Source organism: Poecile atricapillus, chromosome 20 (genome assembly GCF_030490865.1).
Source record: "Poecile atricapillus isolate bPoeAtr1 chromosome 20, bPoeAtr1.hap1, whole genome shotgun sequence".
NCBI lineage: Eukaryota > Metazoa > Chordata > Aves > Passeriformes > Paridae > Poecile > Poecile atricapillus.
Window position 1 is genome coordinate 6,279,504 of NC_081268.1, and position 24,536 is coordinate 6,304,039.

A 24,536-nucleotide genomic window follows, 5' to 3' on the forward strand; every position below is an offset into this window, starting at 1 on the left:
CCGCCTCAGTTTACCGCTCGCGGCCCGGCGGGCTCGTCGCTCGGGTGGCGTCACCGCGCGCCCGTTTCCATGGGAACCAGAGGCGCGGGCCGTGGGAGCGCCACGGGCCGTGACCGCCGGGAGCGACCCCCGATCCCCCCGGCACCGCTGGGCCATCCCCGGCCCCGGCATGTTCGCGGACAGGACGGCACCCGGTGCCGACGTGCAATCGCTGTGGAGGAGCGCCCGGAGCGCGCGCTGCGAGGCGGTGAGAGACCCCCCGGGCCGCCCCGCTCCGCGCTCTTGTACCAGCGGGACGGGCAGGGGGCGGCTGTCAGGCCTGCGCCTTCCCCGGACCTTCTGGGATCGTGCCCCGACTTGTCCCCGTCCTGTTCGTCCGTGACCCCCCCGCAGGTCCCGCGGCTCCAGCGGGGCCGGGACCGAGAGCTCCCCTCAGGTCGCTGTTGGCACCGTGCGGGGGCCGGGGCGGCCGGGCCCGTGTCTGTCCCGGCTCTGTCCCGTCAGCCTTTTGCTGATTGAGCCCCTGTGTGCGAATTGGCAAAGAATCGCCCGAGCGGCTGCCGCCCCGCAGTTTGAGAGCTGCTAATGCTGCGCTGTCACCGTGTGTGCTGCTCGCTCTGCGTTACTCTGGAGCTCGCTGCCTTCTTGCCTTCTCCCGTCCTTCCCATTCCATGCTTTAGAGCACTGCCTGAATCTGACTGATTCGGGCATCTCTGTCTCCGGTCAGATTTTGGGAAGGTCACAAACGCATCACCAAGAGCTGGGCAGGTACGGAGGTACCCTGTGTTTAACCATGAACCAGAGCTGTGCAGAGGAGCTGCAGTGTCTCCGTGAGACGGCAGGAAGGGGAAAGTGCTTTGAATGCATTGTGCAACACTTGTTTTTCTGCTTGGATTATAGACTGCCTGTCTTCTTTTAATAGAAAACTTGCCAGACTGTGAAAATTCCAACAGCAGAAGCTGCAGCACAATCTCATACAGCCCGAGATGCTGCGGTGCAGACAGAACCAAGCAAAGATGCTTTCCAAGACTTCCAGCAAGAAGTCCAAGTAGATTACACCAGGCTTCTGTCATTCCTTCAGAGAGTGGAGGATACTGTTATCAAAGAGCTAAATAAAAACTGGAAAAGTCATGCCTTTGACGGCTTTGAAGTGAACTGGACAGATCAGGATGAAACAGTAAGTGACAGAGTTCAGGTCATTGTCCAAACAGAGTTGGTTCCAGTTACTCTAAGTTGTTAGTTCTAGTCCTTATTGCTGTGATTGTTCTTGCCAATAATATAATATTCTAATAATAAATAATTCAAATAATAATTCTAATAATTAAACATTACCAGTTGGGCTGCCTTGGGATTTTTTTTCATCTTTCTGCTTGCTTGGTAAAACTGTTCTTCCTGCCGGTAACTGAGCTGTAGCAGCAGTGAGAGGAGGAAGCCTGCAGTTGGTGTAGGCTTTTCTTCAGCCTCTTCAGAGCACTCCAGCCTAGCAGGAATCTAGGAACAGTTGCAGTCAGTGAGTTGGCAGCTCTGCCTGCTTATATTATGTTTGTTTAGTGCATGGTGCTCAGGAATGGAAGCAATTTGTATCAGACAGTACATGTTGGGACTGGCATTTTCAAACTGTTACTTGTGGAGCTCAGCAAGTGCCAAACTCACACCTGGCAGCTGCTGTCAATTCTTAGGCACAGCCTTCCAGAGCTGTGCACTCACTGAGAGGTTGTGTTTGAGTGACAGTTGCGTTGTGGGTTTGTTTCCCAACAGGGATTCAACAACCTTTTCATATAAATTCTTGAACTGAGGAAAACCCACACTGTAACTACACAATCACATCAGGGGTGGGCACAAACCTCATTTCTCTCTGTTCAGAGATTGTCTCAGTGCTTGGATTTGACCTCTTCCAGGTATTGTGTTTGCATACATTGTCATACCCAGAGGCTCAGGATCAAAACCTGCAGGTCACCAGTGTTTCATGGAATGCCACGGGATCTGTCATTGCATGTTCCTATGGCCGGTGAGTATCCAGATGGATTTGGGAGCGCAGCTGAGGCTGATGTGATGTCTCAGGCTGGCCTGAGGTCTACATATGTTTGCTTTCTCTGCAGTAATAGGCTGACATATCTATATTTATGTCTATATCCACTCCTTATGCAATTTAAATAATTAATCTTCAAAGTAACAAAATCTCAGCCAAGTACGGAATTACATCTTTTATTTCTTTTACCTTCTGCCCACCCTGAAAATGGATACCGTGATCTTACTGATTTGTTTCTAGGTAGATTCTGTTTGAAAAATTTAAAGAGCAGATGCACTTGCAAATATCTGTAAGTGAGGTTTGGGAGAATGCACTTTATCTTCACTGAGATCGTGATGTTTAATGTGGTCTCTGAGCACCCTGGATGAACCTGGCACCTGTTCACACATGTGCCTGGTGCCATGGACATGTAACAACACATGTTTAAGGATTTCTGAAATAAGGGTTTCACAAATCATTTATCTGATCAATTAATAGCATTAGCAGCCCCCTGTTTCTTGGCCCTACTGCTGCCCTATTTTTTTTTAATGCTCCCCTTTCCTTAGATTAAAAGCCCCAGCAAAAAGGGTGTCTGTGAGAGAGTGTATAGGGAAGAGTAAAACAGGGAAAACCTGTATGTTAGTTGCTCCTTCTGCTCTCCCAGTCTACAACTGTTTGCAGATGAGGATGTGGTTTCTGTGTCTGTGGGTACCCTCAGCAGAATTCCTTCCATAAACTTTCCATATGCACCCTTTTGATTGTTCCCATTATTTGAATGGTGAGTAGGTTTTGGAATAGGGAAATTGTACCCAAAATTTACTGGCTGACACTTTGTTGTAAGCACAGACATGTGCTCTGTCACATCTTGTATAAACCAGCCTACAGAGAAGTTCCATCCCCTCGTGAATCCTTCATGGCAGGACACAAAGCAACAGAGGTGACCAGTGGGGAATCTCAGAGCTCTGCTGGATTGGAATCCTCTTGAACACACAAAGCAAGATGTAGCTTTTTGTTTTTCAGGTTGGATGATGGGGACTGGAGCACAGAAAAATCCTATGTTTGCACCTGGAATCTGGACAGAAGAGGGTTGAATTCACAGCACCCTGACCTGGTGGTGGATGTTCCCAGTTCTGTCATGTGCCTGGCTTTCCATCCCTCCCAGCCATCACTGATAGCTGGTGCGTTGTTCTTACCTCAGATATACTTGAAACATACCCTTTTTTCCTGCAGCCTGGATCCTTTGGTTTCTCTCTCTGAGTTCAGCCTCAGATTTCCTGTAAAGGAACAGTGTTGCAGCTCCTCAAACTGAGGAACTAACACCCACCAACACAAATAAATGCGCTGTTGCATCTGAACTGGGACTTGCTACCTCTTCAGTGACACCTGCCTTTATATCCCCTTCTCAGAGAGAGGTGACAGAAGGAAATCCAGCCCTGGCTGTAAGGGAATAAACTTATTTCAGCAGAGCAATATTCTCTTACACCAGAACTGGCTGTGCCCTGCACAGAACTGCCCAGCCTTTGAAGCTGGTGGGTCTGTCTCCACCATTGCTCCATTTGTGCATTTGTTCTGAGCTGTCAGACCTTAGATGTTTTTTATTTGTCCTTTCAGGTGGCCTGTTCAGTGGGGAGCTGGTAGTGTGGGACACCAGCAGGACAGAAGACCCTGTGATTAGGAGGACAGGGATGACAGATGACACCCACACTGACCCAGTCTATCAGGTAACAGAGAACATTGACAGCAGGCAGGGCTGGGGCAGGTGAGAGTTGCCACTGCTCTGTGTCATCCCTTTGGTCCCCATCCACAGCTAGGCAGTTCACAGACATGTCAGCAGTTAATATTCTTTTTCGGTTAGCTATTTCCCCCCAAATCTAGCTCCTGAACAGGCACTTAGCATGTAAAAAATGACTTCTCACTGTCCAGGATAAATGAAGAGCAGACCTATTCCCAAACTATAGTAATTTATTACAGGAGATGCAGCCAATGATACTTGGAGTGGTTTAAAAACACAAATGGGAAACTGATTCTTGGAAGCTTAAAGCCACATGCTTTAAGGGCTTTTATGAGCATGTCATGCAGCCTGGCTTCCTAAGGATTTTGCCCTTCTGGGGCCTCGTGACTCTGGATATTGTGTGTATTTTTCTCATAAGCTCCTCAGGAAAATGCTGTTGTTTGGAGCTGGGTGAAAGTGCCATAAGTGCCCATCCCAAAACTGAGAGCAGGTGAACCATGCAAACTGCAATGGAGATGCAGCCCTAACACTAAAGAGTAACACTGGATGTGTTACTCTTGTTGTATCTGTGTCTGCACCAGCTCCCAGCAGAAGCTTGTTTGGTATCAGGCTGGTGCCTGGCTCTGCTCCTGTGTCTGGGTAGATCCTGTCGCTGCAGGCTGCATGGGCTGGGTCGTTGTGACAGTCCCCGTTGTCCTGAGCTCCTGACATTTGGAACAGGTTAACTGGTTACCTGACACCAAGCACAGAAACCACGCCCGGCTGTTGAGTGTGGCAACAGATGGGAAGATCCTCGTGTGGAGGGAGGAGCGGGATGGGTGGCTGGCCTTGGCTGAAGGATTTGCCATCGTGGCTCAGCAGATCCCTCGCAGCACTTGGCTAAAGAAGGTGAGTTCAGCAGCTCAGAGCGCCCTTTCCACAAAAACACTCTGGACTCTGGAGCCCAAGTGTCAGAGTTTGCCCTGCTCCAAGAAGGGCCAGGAAAAGCCCCTTCTGAACGTACACACCCTTGAGCCACAGCTTCTTTGCCACACGGAAATCATTCTTGGAAGACTGACAACAGCTGAGGTTTTGCCATGCTCTAAAGAGAAGTTGCCGGGATGGAGAACTTGTAATGTTAATTCACATGAACCCTGCTGTAGGAAGGATTCAGTGCCACAGACACGGAGCTGTCACAAGCTGTGCTGTGAACACCCCGCTGGGACCCCAGCAGGCTCTGTCTGCCTGTGCCTCTCTCTGGAGCCCCAGCTCACACCAGCTCTGTCTCTCTTTCCCCAGGTGGCCTGGGGAGAGGCAGCCGTGGGGGTGACCTCGCTGTCCTTCTCACACTTGGATCCCGGTGTGTTTGTTGTGGGTGTGGAAGGTGGGTATTCCCTGAGGTGCTCTGCCATGGCCCAGACTCCGGCGGCTCTCCCGCAGCCGGCTGGCTCCGTTCCCCTCAGGGCACCGGCAGAACTCGCCTTCTCCCCTCATGCTGGGCCCGTGTACTCCGTGAGCTGCTCGCCCTTCCACAGGCAAGTGCTGCATGTGGGACACTATCGCTGCCTGGCTCTAAAAACAGATTTTTCAAATAGCCCCTGGGAGTGTGTACAAGTTCCAAAAAAAGGGCCAACTGGCATTAGGAATGTCCCGTTGCACGAGAAACAACGTGCACTGGCTCTGGTGAAGCTGCCTACTGGACTATGAGGCATGTGGGCACAGAAGCACCATTCCTTAGATCATGCTGGCTGTTACAATTAAAACTCAGTTTAAAGCCAAGGATATGAGAAAGCCCTTCTCTTAGGCAGATCACTAAATATCTTACTGAAGGTTTTTCTGACATCAGTAGCTGCCATAATTTAAATGAGAAGTTCCCATCTCTGCCAGCAATTCACCCACCATCCGTGAAGGCCCCAAGCCCTGTTTCTGTGAAACATGCTGACAGCCCAGGTTTGCATTTAATTTGCATGAGACAAGCCCAGCTTGAACAATGCTCAGCTCTAGATCAGCAGTTCTCAGGCAGCCCTGGCCCACAACCCATCAGTGGTCAGTACAAGCCCTCATTAAGCTTAATTGAGGGCAGTAACAAAGCTGCATCTCTACAGCCTACAGCACAGCCTGGCAATTGCTGCTTTAGGAAACACAGACCTTTACAAAGCAGGAATATTGTCCAAGGTCATGCTCCTTGACTGATTTTTGTTCTTTATCGTTAGCAGTAAAACAATAAGAGCTGTTTCTTGCTTCCTCCCTCCCCCAGGAACCTCTTTCTGAGCTGTGGGACCGATGGACAAATTCACTTGCACTCCATGTTGCAGACACAGCCCCTCTTTGCTCTACAGTTATCAAAGAAATACCTGTTCTGTGTATGCTGGTCTCCAGTTCGACCACTGGTCTTTGCAGCTGCATCTGGGGAAGGCAAGTAACTGCAGGTGTCTCCTCTTAAGCATAAAATTAAGAGTGTGCTGGGTATTAATTAGTCAAGTCGATTGTACTGATTAGCAGATTCCACAAGCACAGAGCAGTGGCCATTGTTTATACTGTGTAATTATACAAAGAAGTCATTTCTAACTTTAGCGAGGTGAACCAGCAAAGTTATTTCTCACTTCTGATGGTACTTTTAAATCTGTTGCCACAGTCATTCACAGGAATACAGCACAGCAAGATCACTGTGGCTAAATCTATTTCCAGATTGTTTTTGACATCTACTTCCAGAACTAATGGTTTAAAATGAAAACTTTTTCCTTAGAAAATTGCCCAAACAGTTTTGAGTTAAAGAATGGAGATTTCACAGAATTTGGCAAGCTAGTTTCAGGTTTCTGACAGCAGAACAAATCCATGCTGCCTGCAGTAATGTCAGCTGTCTGTCACAGCCTAGACACCCATCAGCAGGGGAAACAGGTTAAAAATAACTCTCAGTGCCAGACAAAGCAGATACTCACCTGCTGTTAGATAGGATGTCTGTTGCCATGAAACTGCAATGAGTGTCTGTGTCTGCAGGAGAGGTGCACCTGTTTGACCTGGCGAGGAGCATGCAGAAGCCCACAGTGTCCCTGAAGCAGTCCATGAACGACTGCCCTGTGTATTGTTTGGAATTCAACACCAAGCACACACGGCTCCTGGCAGCAGGGGATGCTTCTGGGACAGTCAAAGTCTGGCAGCTGAGCTCTGACTTCACCGAGCAGGGACCAAGGGAAACGAGTCACCTGGAGCAGCTGGCAAGTGAGCTCATGGACTGAGGAAGCAGCACAAGAGCTGTGTGAAGCTTTTAACTGCCCTGACCCCACTCACCTGTTCCAGTGTTGGCCTGGAAAACACAGGTAACCAACAGCTGGAGTTGTCTCCACCTAACAGTTAAATTTGCATTTAACCATTAAACACAAGATGATGTGGTTCGACCAGTAACTTTTATTGAAGCACACTGCAACATGTTTCTTTTCCCTAAGAGTTTTAAGCTAAGCACTTTAAGGTTACATCATAAAGTAACATTGATTATTGTAGAGCACAAAGAGAGAGAGACACATGCAGAGCTACAGTCAGCAAACGTGAGCATGTCCTTTGCATCTTTTGGTACTAGTGTTCCAGATCAATTCACAAAGAGTGAACGTGTAAATTCTATGTAGTCGTAGGCAGCAGGCAGTTCCCTTCCCTTGCCATCCATATAGGGTTTCATGTGAGAGATGCAATAATCGGCCTGTTCCCGGGTCAGGTTCTGAAAGAGACACAGCTTGGGGGTGAGAGGGCTCTGGGGCTGCCAGGGGGCATTGACAGGCAGCTCTCCCATTCCCTGGGGCAGAAACCAGAGCAGCACAACTACGCCCAGCATGGAAATGCTCTGGCTGTTGGCACTCCTTGGTTAAGGGTTGGAAGGCCTGACCAGAGTCTTCCCACTGAATAGAAGACAGAACAGGTAACTGGGACAAGGAAGCACTGCAAACTCTTTATTTTCCTGCCAGCTGGTGGTATTCAGACAGGAAAAACTTGCTGTCTTGGCAGGGCAGTGAGAGGGAGGAGATGTTCATACTGTCTAAACTTAGGCTCAAGCTTTTCCTTTGAATTGCTGTCTGGAGAAATATCCTCCATCTAGTTTCCCAAAAAATGGAAGGGAAGTTCTGAGGACAGTGTCCTCCCTTCCAGGCCTTTGAGTAGCTCTTGTTTTATTCAACCTGAGCAGTTCATTGGTATGTAAACCTTTTCCTCTTCCTCTGTAGAGCCAAGAAAGCAACTGAGCAGGATTGTCACGGCAATTTCTGTGTTTACTGCAGGGAATTTCCTGGCAGGGTCAGAACTGACTCAGGCCCAGTGACATGACCCTCTAAGCCATTAGTGCTGGGCTTCATCTATGAACAAAAGTTTTGTGTGTTCCTCCCTGGGGGTTGACAACCAGCACTTACCTGGTAGAGCTCCTCCTTGGTCACATAGGGCTTCCCCTCGGAGCTGAGGGCGCGGAAAGCGCTCTCGATCTCCTCGCTGGATTTGACATTCTCCGTTTCCCGGCTGATCATGAAGGCCATGTACTCCTGCAGGGAGACGTGTCCATCCCTGCCAGCAAAACACAGTGTGAGCACCAGAGCAGAGCAGTGCCAGACCCTCCAGAGAGGGGCTGGAACTGTTCTGGAAGGACTGGAAGTTTTAACGCAGGAGACTCACACCAGATCATTTTCTGAAAGTGAATTTCTTCTTTACAAGCATCAGTCTTACCTTCCCCAAAGGCTTTCCCATGAGTCATTGTAAAAACAACCACAGCTCTCAGCCTTTGAAGGACCTTCCAGCTAACTCCCCAGCCAGTACCTCCATGTGTTTTGCAGTACAGAAAGGTCCAACTCACATACCTGTTGGGATCTACAGTGTCAAGAATAGACTCAAACTCAGGGTCTGGCTCTCCTTCCTCAACCATGGGCAGATCGTAGCCGAGAGAGCGCAAGCAAGACTTAAACTCCTGGTGATTAAGTCGTCCAGATTTGTCCTTGTCAAAGTGCCTAAAAACATAAAACCAGAACCCATCTGTGTCAGTTACTGAGTCCTGAAAGCTGTAAAGTGGGATGAAAACTAAATTAAGGCCCTATTCTGGACAAATGAGTTTGTATCAATAAATAGTTTAATCTAGCATACATGAAAAATATGCACAAATTCTTAACTTTGCTTAAAAAGCAACCCTCTCCCACCAAAAAACCCCTACTTGTATTCCCAGCTGGAATGCATTGGCACTGCCAGCAGCAGGAGTTGGGGGCTGTTGCACTCTGGCAGATAATGGAGCAGCTCAGCACAAAGTGGGGCAGACAACCAAGGAGCCAAGAATGGATCCTACAAACAGGATCCATGTGCCAGAAATATCTCCTAAGCCTTCCTCTGGCATGTGTTCCTTGCAACTCACTTGAACATCATGCTGAACTCCTTCAGGGCCTCCTCAGTGACTCCAGTAGTGTTCCTGAAAGGGAAGCAGCAAAGCTGATGAGCAGTTCCTGAGCTGTGCTACTCCAAGCCCAGCAGTTGCACCACACAGTGAGGACAAAGGAGCAAACAACCATTCCACGTGGGAACATTTGTACACAGTTATTCCACAGAATAAAACTGTTCCACTAAGATCCCGCCCTTGCTCATGGCCAACAGGAGCTACTCCAGAACTGCTCACTTCATCTCTCAGAAGGGAACTGGGAGGTGGTGGGGATGTACAAGCTCACTGCATCCATTGGTCTGAGCACAGGAGACTCCTTAGCACAGACCTGGCTGCAGGCATGGGCAGCTGTGGCTCCTGTCTTTCCCCCCACCCCCAGTCAGACACTTCAAACCACACGTGGGCCAGGCAGTACCGAGCTTGGATCTGCTGTTCCAGGTTGTGCTGCATCCTCATTCCCAGCTGGTCCAGCTGGTCCCACTGCTGTGCCAGCCCCACAGTGCTGTGTTCTGTGTATTTGTTGTCCAAGATAAGTGCCTCTTCCATGGCTGCTCCAAGGTCCTCAATCTTCTTCAGCTGGCTCCTCATAGCTCGGATCTCTTGGTGCTTGCGCTGTGAAAAGGGAGCAAAGAGGAGAGAAATCATGGAGCACCAAAAACCAAAAACAATACCACCCAAAAAACAACAACAAAAAACCCCACCATACCAGAGGCTGGCAGGGGAGGAAGGGGTATGCTCATCTTTTTCTCCTAGGACTTTATGTCCATATACTAGGATTTGTGAAATAAGATTCAGAGCAATGTTCATCTTCATGCTCACTATCAACCAGGGTTTGCAAACCACTTCTGGAGACTAAAAAACCTCTTATTAGGAAATGTGCTGAAAACACTGTATCCTCTCTGCCCTACCCCAGCCCCTTTAGGAAAAAGGAAAAAAAAAATTGAAAACTACATCAGTGTTGTTTAATGGCCTGCGATGTAAGTAGACATCAGATATGTAAACAGATAATCCCAGAGGTCTCTTCAGTATTACAAATGTCTAAAATCAATTAAGATTTTCCCACACAATTGCATGCATTTCCCTTCCTGCCCTGTGTTCCCAAGCCAGCTGGAAAATATGTTTTAGACATGGGTGCACATCACTTACTTTAGTAGCTTCCAGTTGTGACTCCAGCGTTCCCGATTCTTCCACCATACATGACCTAAACACAGAACAACAGTGAGAAAAGGCACTTATCTCATAAAAAAATAGCATGTGGGGCTTGAAATTAACAGTCCTTCCTTGAAATGAAAAATCCTTTCAGATATTTAAACACTAGTTTTGTGTTTTGTTTATTCTGACTCATCCTATTTCAGACTGACACCGTACATTTTGTCTGATTCTTATTTCTGTATATAGTTAATTTCTAGCCCCATTTGAAAGGCAATGTGATCAGCAGCCACACTTCATGCCAGACTCAAAGCACCCGCTTTACTGGACCTCATGGAATTAGAATTTAGTGCAGTCCCACCCTCCTGCCCCGTGCCCAGCACACACCACACACACCAACTGCAGGTGAGTCACTGGGGATGGGCTGTATTTGCAGTCAGGTACAGGAGCTCTACAAAGGTGTGTTACAAAGGGTAAAATGAGGGTAAAAAAAAGATGGTGAGAACTACTGGTTTGCTTGAAAAGTAATCTTAATGTGGCATAATCCTTGCAGAGAGCTACAGACCTCTGCTGCCCAGCAGTGCCTGGTGGAAAGGTGCCTTTCCCACCCCACCTCTCCATGCTGCACCCAGAGCTGCTGAGGTTCAGCCACTCTGCCCAGTGATTTCCACCCTGAGCTTTACATGCAGGTCCCCACAGTGGCCAGGGGCTCCAAGATCTCCTTCATACAGACTAGCTATGGACAGTCTCTGGATGCTGCTCTTCCCCCACCCCAAGATCCCAAGCAATATCTAAGCAGCCGTGTTTGGGAATCTCTGTCCTTCCAACACGTACGGTGAGAGCTCGCACTGGATGACCCACACGTGGACAGTGAGTCTGGGTGTTGTGCAGGTGGGGTGTCCTCTGACTCTGGGGTATTAAAGTTCCTAAAACCTGAATCTCTGGTATTTCAGTCACTAAAACCAGGTTTTTTCATCCCCACTGGACTCTGTCTTCCCATGTGCTTTTGAGCTTCTTGAGAATGGGGATTTCAAGTGCTGAATCACTCTGCAGCAATGAAAATACACCAAACATCTGGGTGTTTCTCACCACAGGGTTAAGGCTCAGACTCAACGCCCGCCTAGAGATGAAGCGCACGCCCAGAGCCTTGAGCAGGAAGCTGGGAACCAACCGTGGAAAGAACCAACAGGGAAACAAACCTCCAAGCATCTCTAAGCCGTGAAAGTTAGTTGGAAGGAAAGCGAGCCTTGGAATTAACGAGTGCGTTTGAAAACCAAAGTGAGGTAAGAAAATAAGAGGAAAAAACCTTCCAGATAGATCATCCCCAACTTCATACTGATAGACACGAATGACACGACGATATGCTATGCTAGTCAAAGGAAAGAAACCAAGTAAATTCCAAAAAGAAGAAAGAAAGAACAGAGGAAAGAACACACCAAAACACGGCCAACTGCAGTGGAGCCACACTCCAAGCCAGCACTGCCTTGCAGCAAACAAGCAAGTACTTAATGAGAGAAAATTATTTAAATGCTGGTTGCACATACACAAAAATAAACGGTTATTATTTTCATGTAAGTCACAAAAAAGTGAGTCTTGCTAAGAGACAAACTGAAGTTTTGCAGTTAGCTCATCTACAGATTATTCAAAAGCATTTTTCTTCCTAAACTCCAAACTGTACTTCCTTCCCCGAAGAACATCCCTCCCAGGCAGTGCTGGGCAAACACACGCTGCAAAGCAAGGAGTGTGCATGGCAGCTCTTCTGACACTTCCCTGAAGCTCTTCCCTCTTGCCAAGCCAGGCTAAGCACAGCCAGTGCCTCTTGGATCTAAATCCACTTTTTTTAATCTATTCACAGAGAATTAGGGACAAATTCTGCCTGGCATATCAGCAGCCCTCTGGTAATTGGTTCAACAAAAGAGCCTGGCATGAGGATCTCTAACTCTGACCCTGCATCTTTCAGTGAATGGCTCCTTTCTCTTCGCTCGTTCTTGGATACCAGAACTAATCTACAACACTGCTTGACAAAGGAGCAGGGAATTCAGCATCCATTCCAGGAAAATCTGCTCGGTTCCATTAAACTGTACAACAAAACCACGGCAAACTATGTTTATCTGTCAGAACACAAGAAACTGATCATTACAGAGCAAATAAGCAGCAGGATTATCTGTAAAGATTCCACCCTTTTATTAGGAAAAGTTTTCTCTTTAGGAGCAAGGCCCTGGCCTCCTCCAGCCTGGTGCACAGGCTCACACACAGCCTCTGCCCTGGCCCAGAGATTGCTGGCATTTGACATCACATCTTATCACAAAGCTTCCACTGTGCTGCCACTTGTCCTGCTGAAGGAATTTAACTGGACAGACCCATTTGCAGAGGCTTTGGTAGTCTGAAAACATTTAAAGATCTTATTATTTCCTTTCCACTTCCAGACAAATGGCCAACACACATCCTCATCAGGAACCATTACTGTGGACACAGTGGGCTTAAAACTGCTGGCAAACTCCAACAGCTTCTTGGATTAATGTTGGAAGGTTGGTTTTCTCTTGTCAAGGCTGAAATCTGTGCGGACCATGGTTTGCAGCAGATTAAAAATGGGCAGTTCATATTTGCAAGCTTTAAGATTTTAAGGTTTAATGTTTTAAGATATATAATTTCAGAAAAATGTTCTCCTTATCAAAACCAGTCAATACTTTGGAGATTTCACTGTTCTCAGAATATTTATGGTCAAATGTTTTATTTCACTAAGAAATTCTCTTCAGCTGAAAAACTGGAAATGTCAGAATAGCCTGCCTTTGGAAAGCAGCTATACTCTCACATATCTTCTCAAACTAAGGGCTTTTTCCTGTGCAAGGCCTCAGAGAAAGCAAGAGCAGAAGTCAGGAATTCCATGGTGTGCCAGTGGCTGCCTGTTGTAATTCTGTTTTTGACTAGGAAATTGCTATGTTTCTACTGGTTTATAGTTAACTACTCCACGATCTTGTTTCCTGTGTCTGTGCACCTCAGCAAAAGGTTGCTTTTTTCAAATAAGAGGAGTTTGAGCACAGCTTTCACAAGCGATGTAATGACAGGAGAAAACACACAGAGCAGAACACGTCACCAAAATTTGAAAGATATAAAATTTAATACTAACCCATCTAGCAGGTAAGTCCTGTAGAATGTGAAGATCCAAACATCAGGCAGCAGGACAGAGACAAGACAGTAAGAGAGGGATAGAGATTCGGGTGGGAAGTAAACATCAAAAAGTTAAAAATCATATTTATATTTCATTATTTCATGAAGACACATACAGAACTATTTGTAAATACACAGACAGAGAATCACAGGGTTACATGGAACAGAACTCACCTCCTCTGACCCCAACCAGAAACTATCAAAGCTGCTGACAGCACTGAGTGCAGGCACCTGCAATCCTCAACCTTGAGACTTTCTATTTCTAACACAATTGTTAAATCTTTACTCCCTCTCCTCAGAGAAGGTTATTATTAGACAGTAGCCCAGGGAAATGATAAAAGTTTTAAGCTCTTTTCACATCTTCTTTTTCTATTTGAACTCCAGTAAGATTCCCAATACACAATACAGAAGGGGTATTAACAGAAATGCCGCTGGCACTTCAGAATCTGCTTGGAGCTATTTGTGCTCCACCTCCCCAGCTGTGCTGCAGCCTAGTTCAGGAATAACTGGAGAAAAATGAAGTCCTGGATAACTGGAATTACTGCAGAAAAATGAATTCAGAAATAGAAACATTTTTGAAGTCTGGTGTTTCAGGGCTTTCCTTTCCCCTGTAGCTAATGAGGCCTCCCCCAAATCCCAGATGCAGGGAATGGGCAAGATCTGATGAGCTGTTTTTCAGTAGGAGACATTTACAGCTTTGACAGTCCAAAGAGATGGAGGATGCACGCAAATACTACCTAAGGGATTCTGTAAGGGCAGGTCCTGGAAAGACAAACTATACCTGGTCTCCTGAATCCACTGATGGAAGGCATTGGCATGCTGAGCAAATTCCTGACGCAGTTTGTCATTTTCTTCCTGCCTTCGCTGTTCCTTCTGCAGCTCCAGTTCACGTTCCTGAGACATGAACAACAGTAATTTCAGAGAAATAAAGGGATTGGTCTCATCCTTTAACAGAAAGCATGAACTAAAAGATGAATCCCAGCACAGTACTGAGCCCCAAAACAAAATTGAGTGCTTGGTGTCCTGGCTGTCTAGAGAAAAGCATCTCAGGTGGTAGCTCAGAACTGAAGCCCTGAGAACTGGAATTGAACCAGCAGTTGCTTCACGCACAGCAGAGAAGTTAAACTTCTGTTACACTTAGGAAGTGAGACACCATGAGAACAACAGACAACAGCACAAGTTTATAGTTAATGGCAATTTTTCTTGGCTCACGAATTTTGAGATATTTTGACTGTATTATGGTGACAAACTCTTGTACCCATTATCTCAGAGAACAACTTCCAGGGATAACTGAAAGGTCATAAACTATGAACAGAATCTTTCCATCACTGACTTGCCTTGATAATTTTCTGCAGATTCCTCCAGGTTTCTTCAAGAGCTTCCATAGTGAACCAAGTGTAGGGGTTGGAGGCTACACGGAAGCTCTTGATCTGGCGATCAAGCTCTGCCAGCTGGTTGAAATCAGCTTGGGCAGAACTTAGGGAGGAACGGAAAGCGTCATGAGCTTCTCTCAGGGCTTTGATTTCCTCCAGTGAGTTGCAGCGCACAGGATCTGTCAGGTCCTCTTCAGCATTCTCAAACCAACTGTTGAAGGCAGAGGCCTTCTTTGCAAAAGTCAGGAACAGATCCTCAACCTTGAAAAGAGAAAAAATCCAGTTGTTCAGTAATGGGAATATTCTGTATGAGGTCATCAGGAATTAATATACAAGAGTTTGCCTTGCAAGCATCTCAGAAATTTTTGTTAATTCTCCAGGATCTCCAAAATCATTAGCTGCAAAAGCATGAACAAGCTACAGAAGTTGCAAGTGTGTATTTTGTATCAAGTGCACAATTATAATTTTTTAGCCCCATGGTTGACCACTCACCTTTCTGAAGTGCTCCTGAGCCTCCAAGAGTTTCTTTTTCCTGGTAGCAGAATTAGCCAGTAGCTGATTCCAGCGTTTCATTAAAGAAGCGTGCCGGGCCTCAATGGCCTTGGACTGGATGTGCTTGGCTGCAAGCAGCTGGTCTTTCAGAGCAGTGATGTTTGCAATTCCCTCCTGCTGGAAAGCCTGAAGTCCAGCATCAAATGTTTCCTGAAGCATTAAAAGAACAAAAGGTATTTTAGATTGTATTTTTCTTTAGCCTTTCCAATACCCTGCATATATTTCAAACACAGATTCTTGTGTGTTCATAAGAGTTCAGCTGATCCCTCCCTCACAGGGAGGCATCAGCACTGACCTGTTTGGTGAGCAAAGTTTGCACTGAAGAGAGGTCACGTCCATAATCATCTGTCTTCAGACTGTTTTCCTTCTCCCCTGGAAAATGAAATAAATTTTGCAAAATGTCATTTCTCCATCTCAAACATTCCCCCTGCTCCACATCAGGTTACTACAAAAACATAAAGCAGGGACAGCACTGCTGATTACTCTGGGCTTAGGTCTGTTTGTTACAACACCACACGAGGAGCTACTGGAGACCTTTGGAAATGAAGAAGTTTAAGGATTATTTGTGACCAAATACTGTACTTCAGTACAGAACATACCTATCCACGACTCCACCACATCTGCTTTCCAGTTGAACTGGAGGAAGGCTGAGTTCTCATCCAATTTGGCTTTCCTCTGAGCTGCTGCTTTCTCCAGATCTGACACCTTGCCTCTGAGCCCCTTCATCTTGGCAGTGATGTTCGCCTCGTGGTGATTGTTCTGTGCGGCAGGGAAGAAAAAAAAATTAGACATCCTGCATGATGTTAAAGTCATCTGAGGCATTCAAAACGTTGGTGACAGAGCAAGGGCTTCAGCTGAAAGATTCCATCTCAGAAACAGCTTTGAAAGCAAAACACCAGCAGCTTATTCAGCTGCAAAAAAAGAGTAAGAGCTCTTTTCAAAGACATGACAGAGAGGAGCAAGTCTACTGTAACACAAAGATGTCCTGGGGAGCCTTTGAAGGTTTCTCTCTACTAGTTCATGCTCACCTTTTTAATGAGATCCTCTCCATTAGCACAGACATCATTCACTCTGTCCTTGTGGACAGTAAAATCAGTCTCAAATGCCTCGTGCTTCTTCAGCAAGCCCTGCAAATACAAGACACAGGCTTCTAAAAATAGTTTCTCACCCTTTATTAAAAAGTATTTAATTTTATAAATGAGATAGCATAAACCTTTTCTGTCAAATGTAGGCCTTCAAAAGGAACCAACAATATCCTCCAAATTGTAAAGACAATTAAAGAAAAGGTTTGTTATGCTCTAACCAGCAATACTGAAAAAATAAAGTGCTGGCAACTTCCTCTATACCTGGATAGCAGCAAGTGTGTCCCCGTAATCCTCACTGGCTACCAGTGTCATTTTCTCATTGATCCAGGCTTCTTCTTCCTCAACATTTGCTACAAACTGCTGATACTCCAGAGACTCCTCAAGACGCTGACCCCTGTGTGGGGAAGGTAAAACTAGTTACTGTTGCTTTGAGATGTATTGAGATGTAAGATGTAAAAACAACGTGCAGAGCCTGAAGCCTGTCATTCACACTTCACTCCTCCAGCAGCAGCCATAGCTGGAGCTCTATGAATTCCTTGGACTACAAAGCCTGCAACTGCCAAAGGAAATGAAACAAATTCTCTCCCAACAATTTCTAATCAGGAAAAATCTCCTGGTAGTAGATTAAAGCCAGCTGATTGCAAGGCTGTGGTTCCCAATGGTGCAAGAAAAGGCTAAATACAACATACACCTCAAAAAAGGCTCATGATTCTACTGAAGAACATTGTGAGTAGTCTTGCAGAGTCCGATCATTGATAGATGCTGTTACATCATATAACTAATACCCTGAAATTCTGTATGTCTGATCATTATGAGTCCATGTAACTTTGAATTAATACTGAGTTTTATATAAATTCATACCTAGCAGATGCCAACTGTTTTAACTCCTTCCAGTGATCCACAAACTGAGCCAGTCTCTGCTGTATCTCCTCCTTTCCAATTGTGTTGTCATCTGAAAGCTTCTTACCCGTGTCCAAAACACCCTGCAGAGAAACAGTTATTGGAACACCACCTGCCTTCCTCATGTGCATTGTTTGGGGTCCAGCAAAGATACTGCCTGCTTTCATGTCTTCCACAATCAAGAAAGATGCTGCTTATACAGAAATCTGTCATGGGGAGAGGCATTCACCTGGATAGCAGGTTCGTGGGCAGCTAATTCTGCTTCTAAGCGCTTGTGTTTCTTCCTCAGATTCTGCACACCAGTCAGGTCTCTGCCATAGTCCTCTGAGCTAACCAACAGTTTTTTCTCCCTAGATTCAACAGAGAAGAGAGAAAGATAAAATATGAAAATTACTTCTAAAAGTCCAATCTGACAAAGAAAACAAAAGACCCCTCAGATACACAACTGCTGTGCTATTGCACAAAGATCTTGGATGTAAAAAGTTCTGTATAGGAGCTATTAGCAAACAGCAAGTGGCTCTTGGCAGCACATTCCTGTGTGAGGGGAAGAAGGTGATTTCATTTATCTTTGAAGGACAGAATTCCTCTGTAGTATTTTATTTTTAAAAATATAGATGTCTTTTGTTAAGCTGTCCAATTTTTGTTTTAAAAGCACGATGAAGAAATGTTCTAATTGGAATGATTTCTATCAGCCTCACGTCTTTCCCTCCTCCTGAGGTACTAACACCAATGTGGAAAGACCATTTGATTCATTACAAGAACTGGATAGAATCAAGAAAGTACTTAAAACTGAAAAAGGTTTGAATTTTTGGTAGAAGCTTTCCCAAAAATACTAGAATGAAATGCCTGAGTCTAACCAATGTTTTTTTGCTTACAGGGATTTGACCAAAGAAAACTGCAGATATGAAACCACACCCAAAACAGTTTTTCTGGAACGACAGCAAAGGTGATCTCCTATAGACACACATAGATGTTGAAAGGCAGCTCTAAAGCCACACTAAGGATATGAGTGTCGTTGGGAAGCCCAGAACTTCCCAAATACCCACTTGATCCAGGACTCCTCGTCGTCCATGTCACGGAAGAACTGGTGCAGGCGGTGGCTCTCGTTGAGCTTGGCGCGGCGGGCGCTGGCCATGCCCTTGATGCGCTGGAAGCGCCCATTGATGGTCTCGCGTTTGTCCTTCACTTGGGATGTGTCAAAGGCACTGCTGGTCATCAGACTGTCAGCCTGGCTGTTCAGGTCCTTCAGGCGGTCCTGGACACAGTGGGGAGAGAGCAGGGATTGCTCAGAGCTTGTTTCTGTGCTCAGTATGTCAGGATGAAAATCAGAATCTGACTCGCAGTCACAGGTTTTGTTAAAACCGCATTTTGACAAGTCTGTGACTGCAGCAGGTATCAGGACCTGTACCTATAGAATTTGCTTATGACTATGATTTATCTTCCAAAACTAAAAGGGAAAGCAATACCTCATGAGCAGATATATCAGCTTCCAGTAACTGGTGTTTTTTCAGGAGGTTGTTAACAGATGCCAAGTCCTTCCCATAGTCCTCAGATGCCAACAAAGCTTCCACCTGGGGATGGAGAAGGAAACATGGAATGAACAACAAATTGTGTTTCTCAAACTCCTTGAACCTATAATGGTTTAAAACCATGCAAATTACTTCTCAATTTTCTACTAAACCTTTACCTTGTCACCTGTTTAATACCTAAAAGGTTCCATGCAAATTTGCTTCTTCTCACCTTACTGTTTATAACTAATAACAAGAACACATACATGAGAATTTTACTAGTAATAGTTTGTTTTTTTTTTAAATAAACCTCGACTTGCTCAAAAGGAAACAGTGCTCCACAAAATCTAACATCAACAAAAGTAATAAAAACTGAAAAGAAACTGCTTTGCAAGTAATTAATTCCAAGCTTATTACCTCTGAAAGCCAAAAGTCAAAGTCCTTGATTCCAGTATTGAAATTCTGTTGCTTATTAGCTTCTTTCAGTTTCTGACTCTTCTCTGCTGATTTCTGTACCAGGAATTGCCACTGGTCAGCCAGGGCAGCCAGGCGTGCCTGTCAGAAAGTGCGAAAAATAGTAAATGTCACAAATGAAACATGAAAATGCCAGAACATGGTGGAAGTTCGGCTGTTGATTCCAGACATGCAAGTTAGAGTCACTATTTCACGCTGCCTCAATCAGAAGATCAGAAAATTTATCCTCCTTGAGACTGAAGCAGAATGATTTGCCTGATCTACCCGGTGTATTTGAAATACCAAAGCTTCTATAAAGCAAGATTTGTTCTAGATGGACACTGTCCTGCCTCAGTTACCAAAACACTGCTCAAAGCAAAGCCAAGCAAGCCTTGAAGGTGCCCACCTTGACGGCGTCCTCGCTGCCGGCACACGCGCCCCTCTCGATGAGGGAGTTGCCCATGTCGATGACGCCGCGGATGCGGTCGGCGTTGGCATGGAGCTCGGCTTCAAAGGCCTGGTGCTTCTGGTGTTTGCTCTGCAAGGACAAACCCAACACCATCAGGCACTGCACAAAGGGCTCCTCCATTGTTCTCATGGGCTGGGTTGTCACCAGCTTTTTGCGCAGGCTGAGCTGAAGAAGCTCTCTCTGGGCAGGGGATTTACTGCTTGCTGCAGTGGTTACTCTCATTACCTGGGTAACCACCAAGTTTTGACCTGGCCAAACTGTGTGTGAGCTGATACACACAACTCTGGCAGCATGTCCTGCATTTCAGAGGTGCCAATGCAAAGTTCCCTGCACTGAGCTGAGCTGTTACTGCAGTAAATGTTCCTAGTTTTCAATGCACCCCTTTGAAAAGCAGCAATTACATATATCCTGAGTAGAGTAGATCATCCTTTCTACTCCTACAGTAATTGCACAAATTCCTACTTCCTTTCCTAATCTATAGGTAGCGAAAAGAAACCACTGCTCCAGCTTATCTGTTTTCTGCACAGTTGTGATATTAGTCATACACAGCCCCATTATATATATATATATAGAGAGAGAAAAATACTGAATTAACAGCCAAAAACTTCTATAAAAACATAACTGAATTTTTTGGTAAGAATTTTTCTCTGCCAAGTTGAGAGCACCATGAGAACAACAGGAGCCTTGGTGTGGGAAGGAGTGTGCAGCTCTCATGTATCCATGATCCATCCACCCACCAGGAATATGACAACAGCACAAAAGTGACAAGACAGAATTTGCAAGTATGAACTGAAAATGCTAGTGACACTGGACATGGGTAGAGAGTGTCCTAGAGAATGGAATGAAAGGAAATGTTAGATCAAAAATAAAAAAGGAAAAATACTATAGCACTGGTATGAGAAATTCTGCATGAACTGCTTCATTTTGGGAACTGTAAATCCCAAATCCTGAGATTATAAAACCATATTCTTCAAAGCTAGATCTACCAACTTAGCAAATTCAATTTATAAGCTGCCAATTGTGTCCCTCCATATAATTACCATGACAACAAATTGCAGACAAGCCTTTCTAGTTTAATATAATTTTTTTTTCCAGCTAAAAAGATAGTAATTTAATGTACCACCCTCTGAAGTGACAAATTATTCTTTCATTTCTTACTCGTTAGAACAAAGAAAGAGGAAGCTATCTTCTCCCTCCACATATCCTCATTTTACTCCACTTCTTGGATTCTTGTAAGTGCTGTCAGCTTTCCATCTGGTACATCTCTTTTTCTGGAGTGTTCTGTTTTATTCCCTTCTATGCTATTGCAAGAACTAAGCCAATCAAGATCTATCATTTACTAAATCCTCCATCTTCAGCATTTGTTTCTACAAACAAAAGCTCATTGATTTAGCATTATGCCCTGTGTTAAATCACCACAAATGATGATCAAACAACCAAATTCCTGAAAAAGGGGGATAGAACCCCATTTTCCTATGGGCTAGATCCTAAAAAAGCCTAAACAACATCATAAATTAAACAGATCATGCAGAACACCTGCAAAACAAATACATAAATAAATGATGCTGAATAGGAATTAACAAAAAAGCCACACCCATAGGACGAGGATCAACAGCTGCACCTGGATGGAGGTCAAGAACTAACAGAAAACAAAGAGATTGCATGAACTGATGGATGGAGTAGCAACCAGAGCTTGGGCTTACACAGAAGCTTATACAGAGAAAATAAATGCACATACCAGGGCTAGTCCAAACTACTTACCAGCAGTTTGGAAAGCTATAAAACAGATTGAGAGAAGTAGTTCAGTGCATTCATACTACTTCATGAACCCAAATTAAAACATAAGAGGTAACTTTATTCCTTAATACTGAAAAATAAATTAGATTTCACATTTTATAATGTAAAAGAGTTGAGACCCAAGAATTCCATTTCCTTATTTTATTGTCTAGATGCTGGGAGAGAGACACAACGGCCACTTGGGTTTCTTTAGGAAACTTTCTGCTGCAGATACCACATATCTTATTAATTATATGCATGAATAATTAATTAGAGGCATTAATTATTACTAACCAAGTCCTATTTTGGGTCTCCTTTCATGCATAATGTAACTTCCATTTTCTCCTTGTTAAAAGGAGAACATGTCGAACATGATGCACTATTCTTTCATCTCTGAACAAGAATTCCTGAGCATGGATTTTCAAACCAGAGGAGGCCTTGCAAAGTTAACAATGATATTCTGATTTTTAAGCCAAGAACCACATTCACCTGGATATTTGTGGGATCCTTATAGGACTCATCACTTGCAGTCTGGAGCTTTTCACTGATCCAGGCTTCTATTTCGTCCACATCACGACTGAACTGCTGGAGGGTCTGAGACTCTCCCAGCTTTGATCTCTTCTCAATCATTTGGGCTTTCAGACGAAGCCACCTGCAGTAATTTGACACATACAATGAAGAAAACACTAGAGCCACATGAGGCATCACCTTCAACAGCTACAGAACATCCCTAAAGATGATTTCCAGTCATCTGCCTTCTCCTCCCAGGGCAGCACTGACCTGTCCAGAACCTCGTTGCGTCTGTTGGCAATGACTCCCTTGGCATAATGATCTGCAGCAATCAGCTGGTCAGCAAAGGACTGCAGGACAGCAATTTTCTCCTCCTATTCAAACCAGAAACCATGAATTAGAACTGTAGTCCCCTAAAGCAAATGATGAGCAGCATCTAGAACAGAACAAGCCTTTTTATCTCCTTTAAATTTACATTACTGGGGTCCTGCGAAGGAAGTCTCTCTTCTACAGTACTGCAGAGTTCAACTTAGAACACTTTTCACCTGTGGTATTTAGGAAAAAAGGATCTTTTGGGCTAAAAACTCCAGCAGTATGATCTCTCAATAAATCTAGGCAGCTTTCTGCTATAAGAAACTGGAAATATACCCTTTTCTTCCCCAAATAAAGGGAAAAAGGAATTTTTTATCAGTAAATTTACACAAATATTTGCCACTATTTCTACACTGTCTGTAGGCAGTGAAATACATCCTGATCTGCATAAGCTGCTTCCAAACTTCTGCAGCAAATTCCACATGGCTGAATATTTGGAACTGAACTTCAGAAGCCATACATGGCAGGAACTCCTTTTGCCAATAATTCACATGAAAAAAAGGCAACTCTTTTCCCCTTACTTCAGCTATGCTCCTCACCTGGACATTGATTGCTTTATCAAAATCTTCATGTTTCTTGATGAGTGCCTCCACACTGTCTAAGGAGTCTCCTTTATCCTCTGTATTTAGGAAAGCCTCCCGGGCAGCCATCCAGTTTTCAGCTTGCTCACAGTCCCGATGAAACAGCTGGGAAAAAAAAGATCTACAGCATCAGCAAGACAGATCAAGAGCACTGTTATCACCATGAAATGATAAACTCTTTAATGAAAAGAGGAACTATTTTTCTTATCCAAACTGCAGCAGAGTACCTGTAGTTCCAGGCACTGGTCCAGCATCATTCTGCGCTGGACCCAGGCCTTCTCCAGGTCTGTCCGTTCTTGGTCCAGAATATCCAGTTTCTCCTTGATCTCTGGGCTGGCATAGTGTCCATGGGCTAGAAGTTGTTGTCCAAACTGTTCAAATGCCTGGAAAGTGCCAGCTCTTGCATCTATTTCCGTGCGGTGTTCCTGCAAGGGGCAGAGATGTGCTGCTCAATAACCAGAACTGGAACTGATCTATTTTTGGAACTCTAATTTGAAAATGTCAGAAAAAATAAACATTAGTTGATATTTATGACACACTTTCACATACCTGATGCCTTTCCAATAAAGCTTCAGCTCCAGTCACATCCTTTGCAAGCTCATCTGAGGAGACCAGGCCCCGGATCCCATTGATCCAAGACATGAGGTCCCTGTGAACACACAGTAATAGGGAATTTTTCCCTCCCTCCACTGAAATAAGTCACAACAGGGAGAACAGTCCTTTTCTGAACCCTTCACAGGAATATTCCTGTGGAACAATAAGCCATGTATACTTCATTAATAATAAACAAATTGAGAGGGGGAATCGCAGCATTACCTGAAGTCACTGAGGAAACGCTGCAGGTCATGAGAATCTCCAAGCTTCTCTTTGCGCTGGTCAGCACGTTTTCCCAGACTATTCCAAGCCTGATTCAACTCAGTGCATTTTTCTTGGAGATCTTCAGCAGACTCTGGATGTGACTGGATCAGACGCTGGGCAGTTTCACCAAGAGAATTCACCTAGGATTGGAGGAAGGGAAATGAGCACAATGAAGACAGAGAGAACTGCTATAGTTAAATAATTTCTGGTAGATAAAAAGAAAGCTTTTGGGTTTTATTCCTCAGAATCTCACCTTGTCTCCCAGTGCTGCTAGGTCTCTCTCAAAGCCTTCATGTTTGCGTTGCAGAGCCTGAACACTGGCCAGGTCATGCCCATAGTTGTCTGTATTTAATGCTTGATTTTTCTCCTCTATCCATTCTTTGGTTTCATCAGCATCTCTGATTTGAAGGAAGGAAAGGCAAAAAGAGAATTAAAAGACCACTGTCCACTGAACAAGCTGGGGGTTGAATATGATTTGTTTAGAATAGGTCCTGCTATATTTTAGAATTCTTGATAGACAAAGATTTTGAGTCAAGACCAAACAAACCCCTCACCTGTGGAATCTCTGGACCTCGTGGGCACTGCCCAACAACTGGCTCCTCTCCTCTGCCAGCTGCTGCAGGGATCTCCAGCGCTCATTCAGCTCCTGGATGAGGGATTTGAAAAGTTAA

At 45.0% G+C, this 24,536-nt stretch overlaps 2 protein-coding genes across 9 annotated transcripts in view; one reads left to right on the plus strand and one right to left on the minus strand.

Moving 5' to 3' along the window:
- Nucleotides 1–14: 14 nt before the first annotated feature.
- DYNC2I2 (dynein 2 intermediate chain 2) lies at nt 15–7,004 on the plus strand. The gene is made up of 9 exons (XM_058853601.1): nt 15–247; nt 923–1,177; nt 1,899–2,008; nt 3,029–3,186; nt 3,620–3,729; nt 4,461–4,628; nt 5,019–5,254; nt 5,977–6,134; nt 6,717–7,004. The coding sequence occupies exons 1-9, from the start codon at nt 170–172 to the stop codon at nt 6,953–6,955; spliced, it is 1,512 nt and encodes a 503-aa protein (XP_058709584.1). The 5' UTR covers nt 15–169; the 3' UTR covers nt 6,956–7,004.
- A 100-nt stretch (nt 7,005–7,104) lies between these two features.
- The window catches only part of SPTAN1 (spectrin alpha, non-erythrocytic 1), a 45,953-nt gene continuing 28,521 nt past the window's right edge, over nt 7,105–24,536 (minus strand). For 5 of the 8 annotated variants that reach the window (XM_058853593.1, XM_058853592.1, XM_058853594.1 and 2 more), the window contains 29 exons: nt 24,420–24,511; nt 24,119–24,263; nt 23,824–24,005; nt 23,557–23,656; nt 23,235–23,432; nt 22,966–23,112; nt 22,325–22,428; nt 22,034–22,196; nt 19,706–19,837; nt 19,264–19,401; nt 18,805–18,909; nt 18,385–18,593; nt 17,568–17,688; nt 17,300–17,421; nt 16,700–16,832; nt 16,382–16,480; nt 15,953–16,112; nt 15,649–15,725; nt 15,294–15,503; nt 14,766–15,062; nt 14,210–14,322; nt 13,388–13,405; nt 11,567–11,629; nt 10,258–10,312; nt 9,527–9,723; nt 9,091–9,144; nt 8,549–8,695; nt 8,111–8,258; nt 7,105–7,428 (listed from right to left, as the gene is read on the minus strand). In XM_058853593.1, the coding sequence (XP_058709576.1) occupies nt 7,303–7,428; nt 8,111–8,258; nt 8,549–8,695; nt 9,091–9,144; nt 9,527–9,723; nt 10,258–10,312; nt 11,567–11,629; nt 13,388–13,405; nt 14,210–14,322; nt 14,766–15,062; nt 15,294–15,503; nt 15,649–15,725; nt 15,953–16,112; nt 16,382–16,480; nt 16,700–16,832; nt 17,300–17,421; nt 17,568–17,688; nt 18,385–18,593; nt 18,805–18,909; nt 19,264–19,401; nt 19,706–19,837; nt 22,034–22,196; nt 22,325–22,428; nt 22,966–23,112; nt 23,235–23,432; nt 23,557–23,656; nt 23,824–24,005; nt 24,119–24,263; nt 24,420–24,511 (3,855 nt within the window). In that variant the 3' untranslated portion in view covers nt 7,105–7,302. The remainder of the gene's footprint in view (nt 7,429–8,110; nt 8,259–8,548; nt 8,696–9,090; nt 9,145–9,526; nt 9,724–10,257; nt 10,313–11,566; nt 11,630–13,387; nt 13,406–14,209; nt 14,323–14,765; nt 15,063–15,293; nt 15,504–15,648; nt 15,726–15,952; nt 16,113–16,381; nt 16,481–16,699; nt 16,833–17,299; nt 17,422–17,567; nt 17,689–18,384; nt 18,594–18,804; nt 18,910–19,263; nt 19,402–19,705; nt 19,838–22,033; nt 22,197–22,324; nt 22,429–22,965; nt 23,113–23,234; nt 23,433–23,556; nt 23,657–23,823; nt 24,006–24,118; nt 24,264–24,419; nt 24,512–24,536) is intronic. The other 3 variants (XM_058853595.1, XM_058853598.1, XM_058853599.1) reach the window with 1 other exon arrangement.

Bases quoted from the DNA above. Each gene is read 5' to 3' on its own strand.
- DYNC2I2 (XM_058853601.1), top strand. From the start codon at position 170: ATGTTCGCGGACAGGACGGCACCCGGTGCCGACGTGCAATCGCTGTGG. The intron at 1,178-1,898 runs GTAAGTGACAGA...GACCTCTTCCAG, and splicing joins GGACAGATCAGGATGAAACA to GTATTGTGTTTGCATACATT. The intron at 4,629-5,018 runs GTGAGTTCAGCA...CTCTTTCCCCAG, and splicing joins GCAGCACTTGGCTAAAGAAG to GTGGCCTGGGGAGAGGCAGC.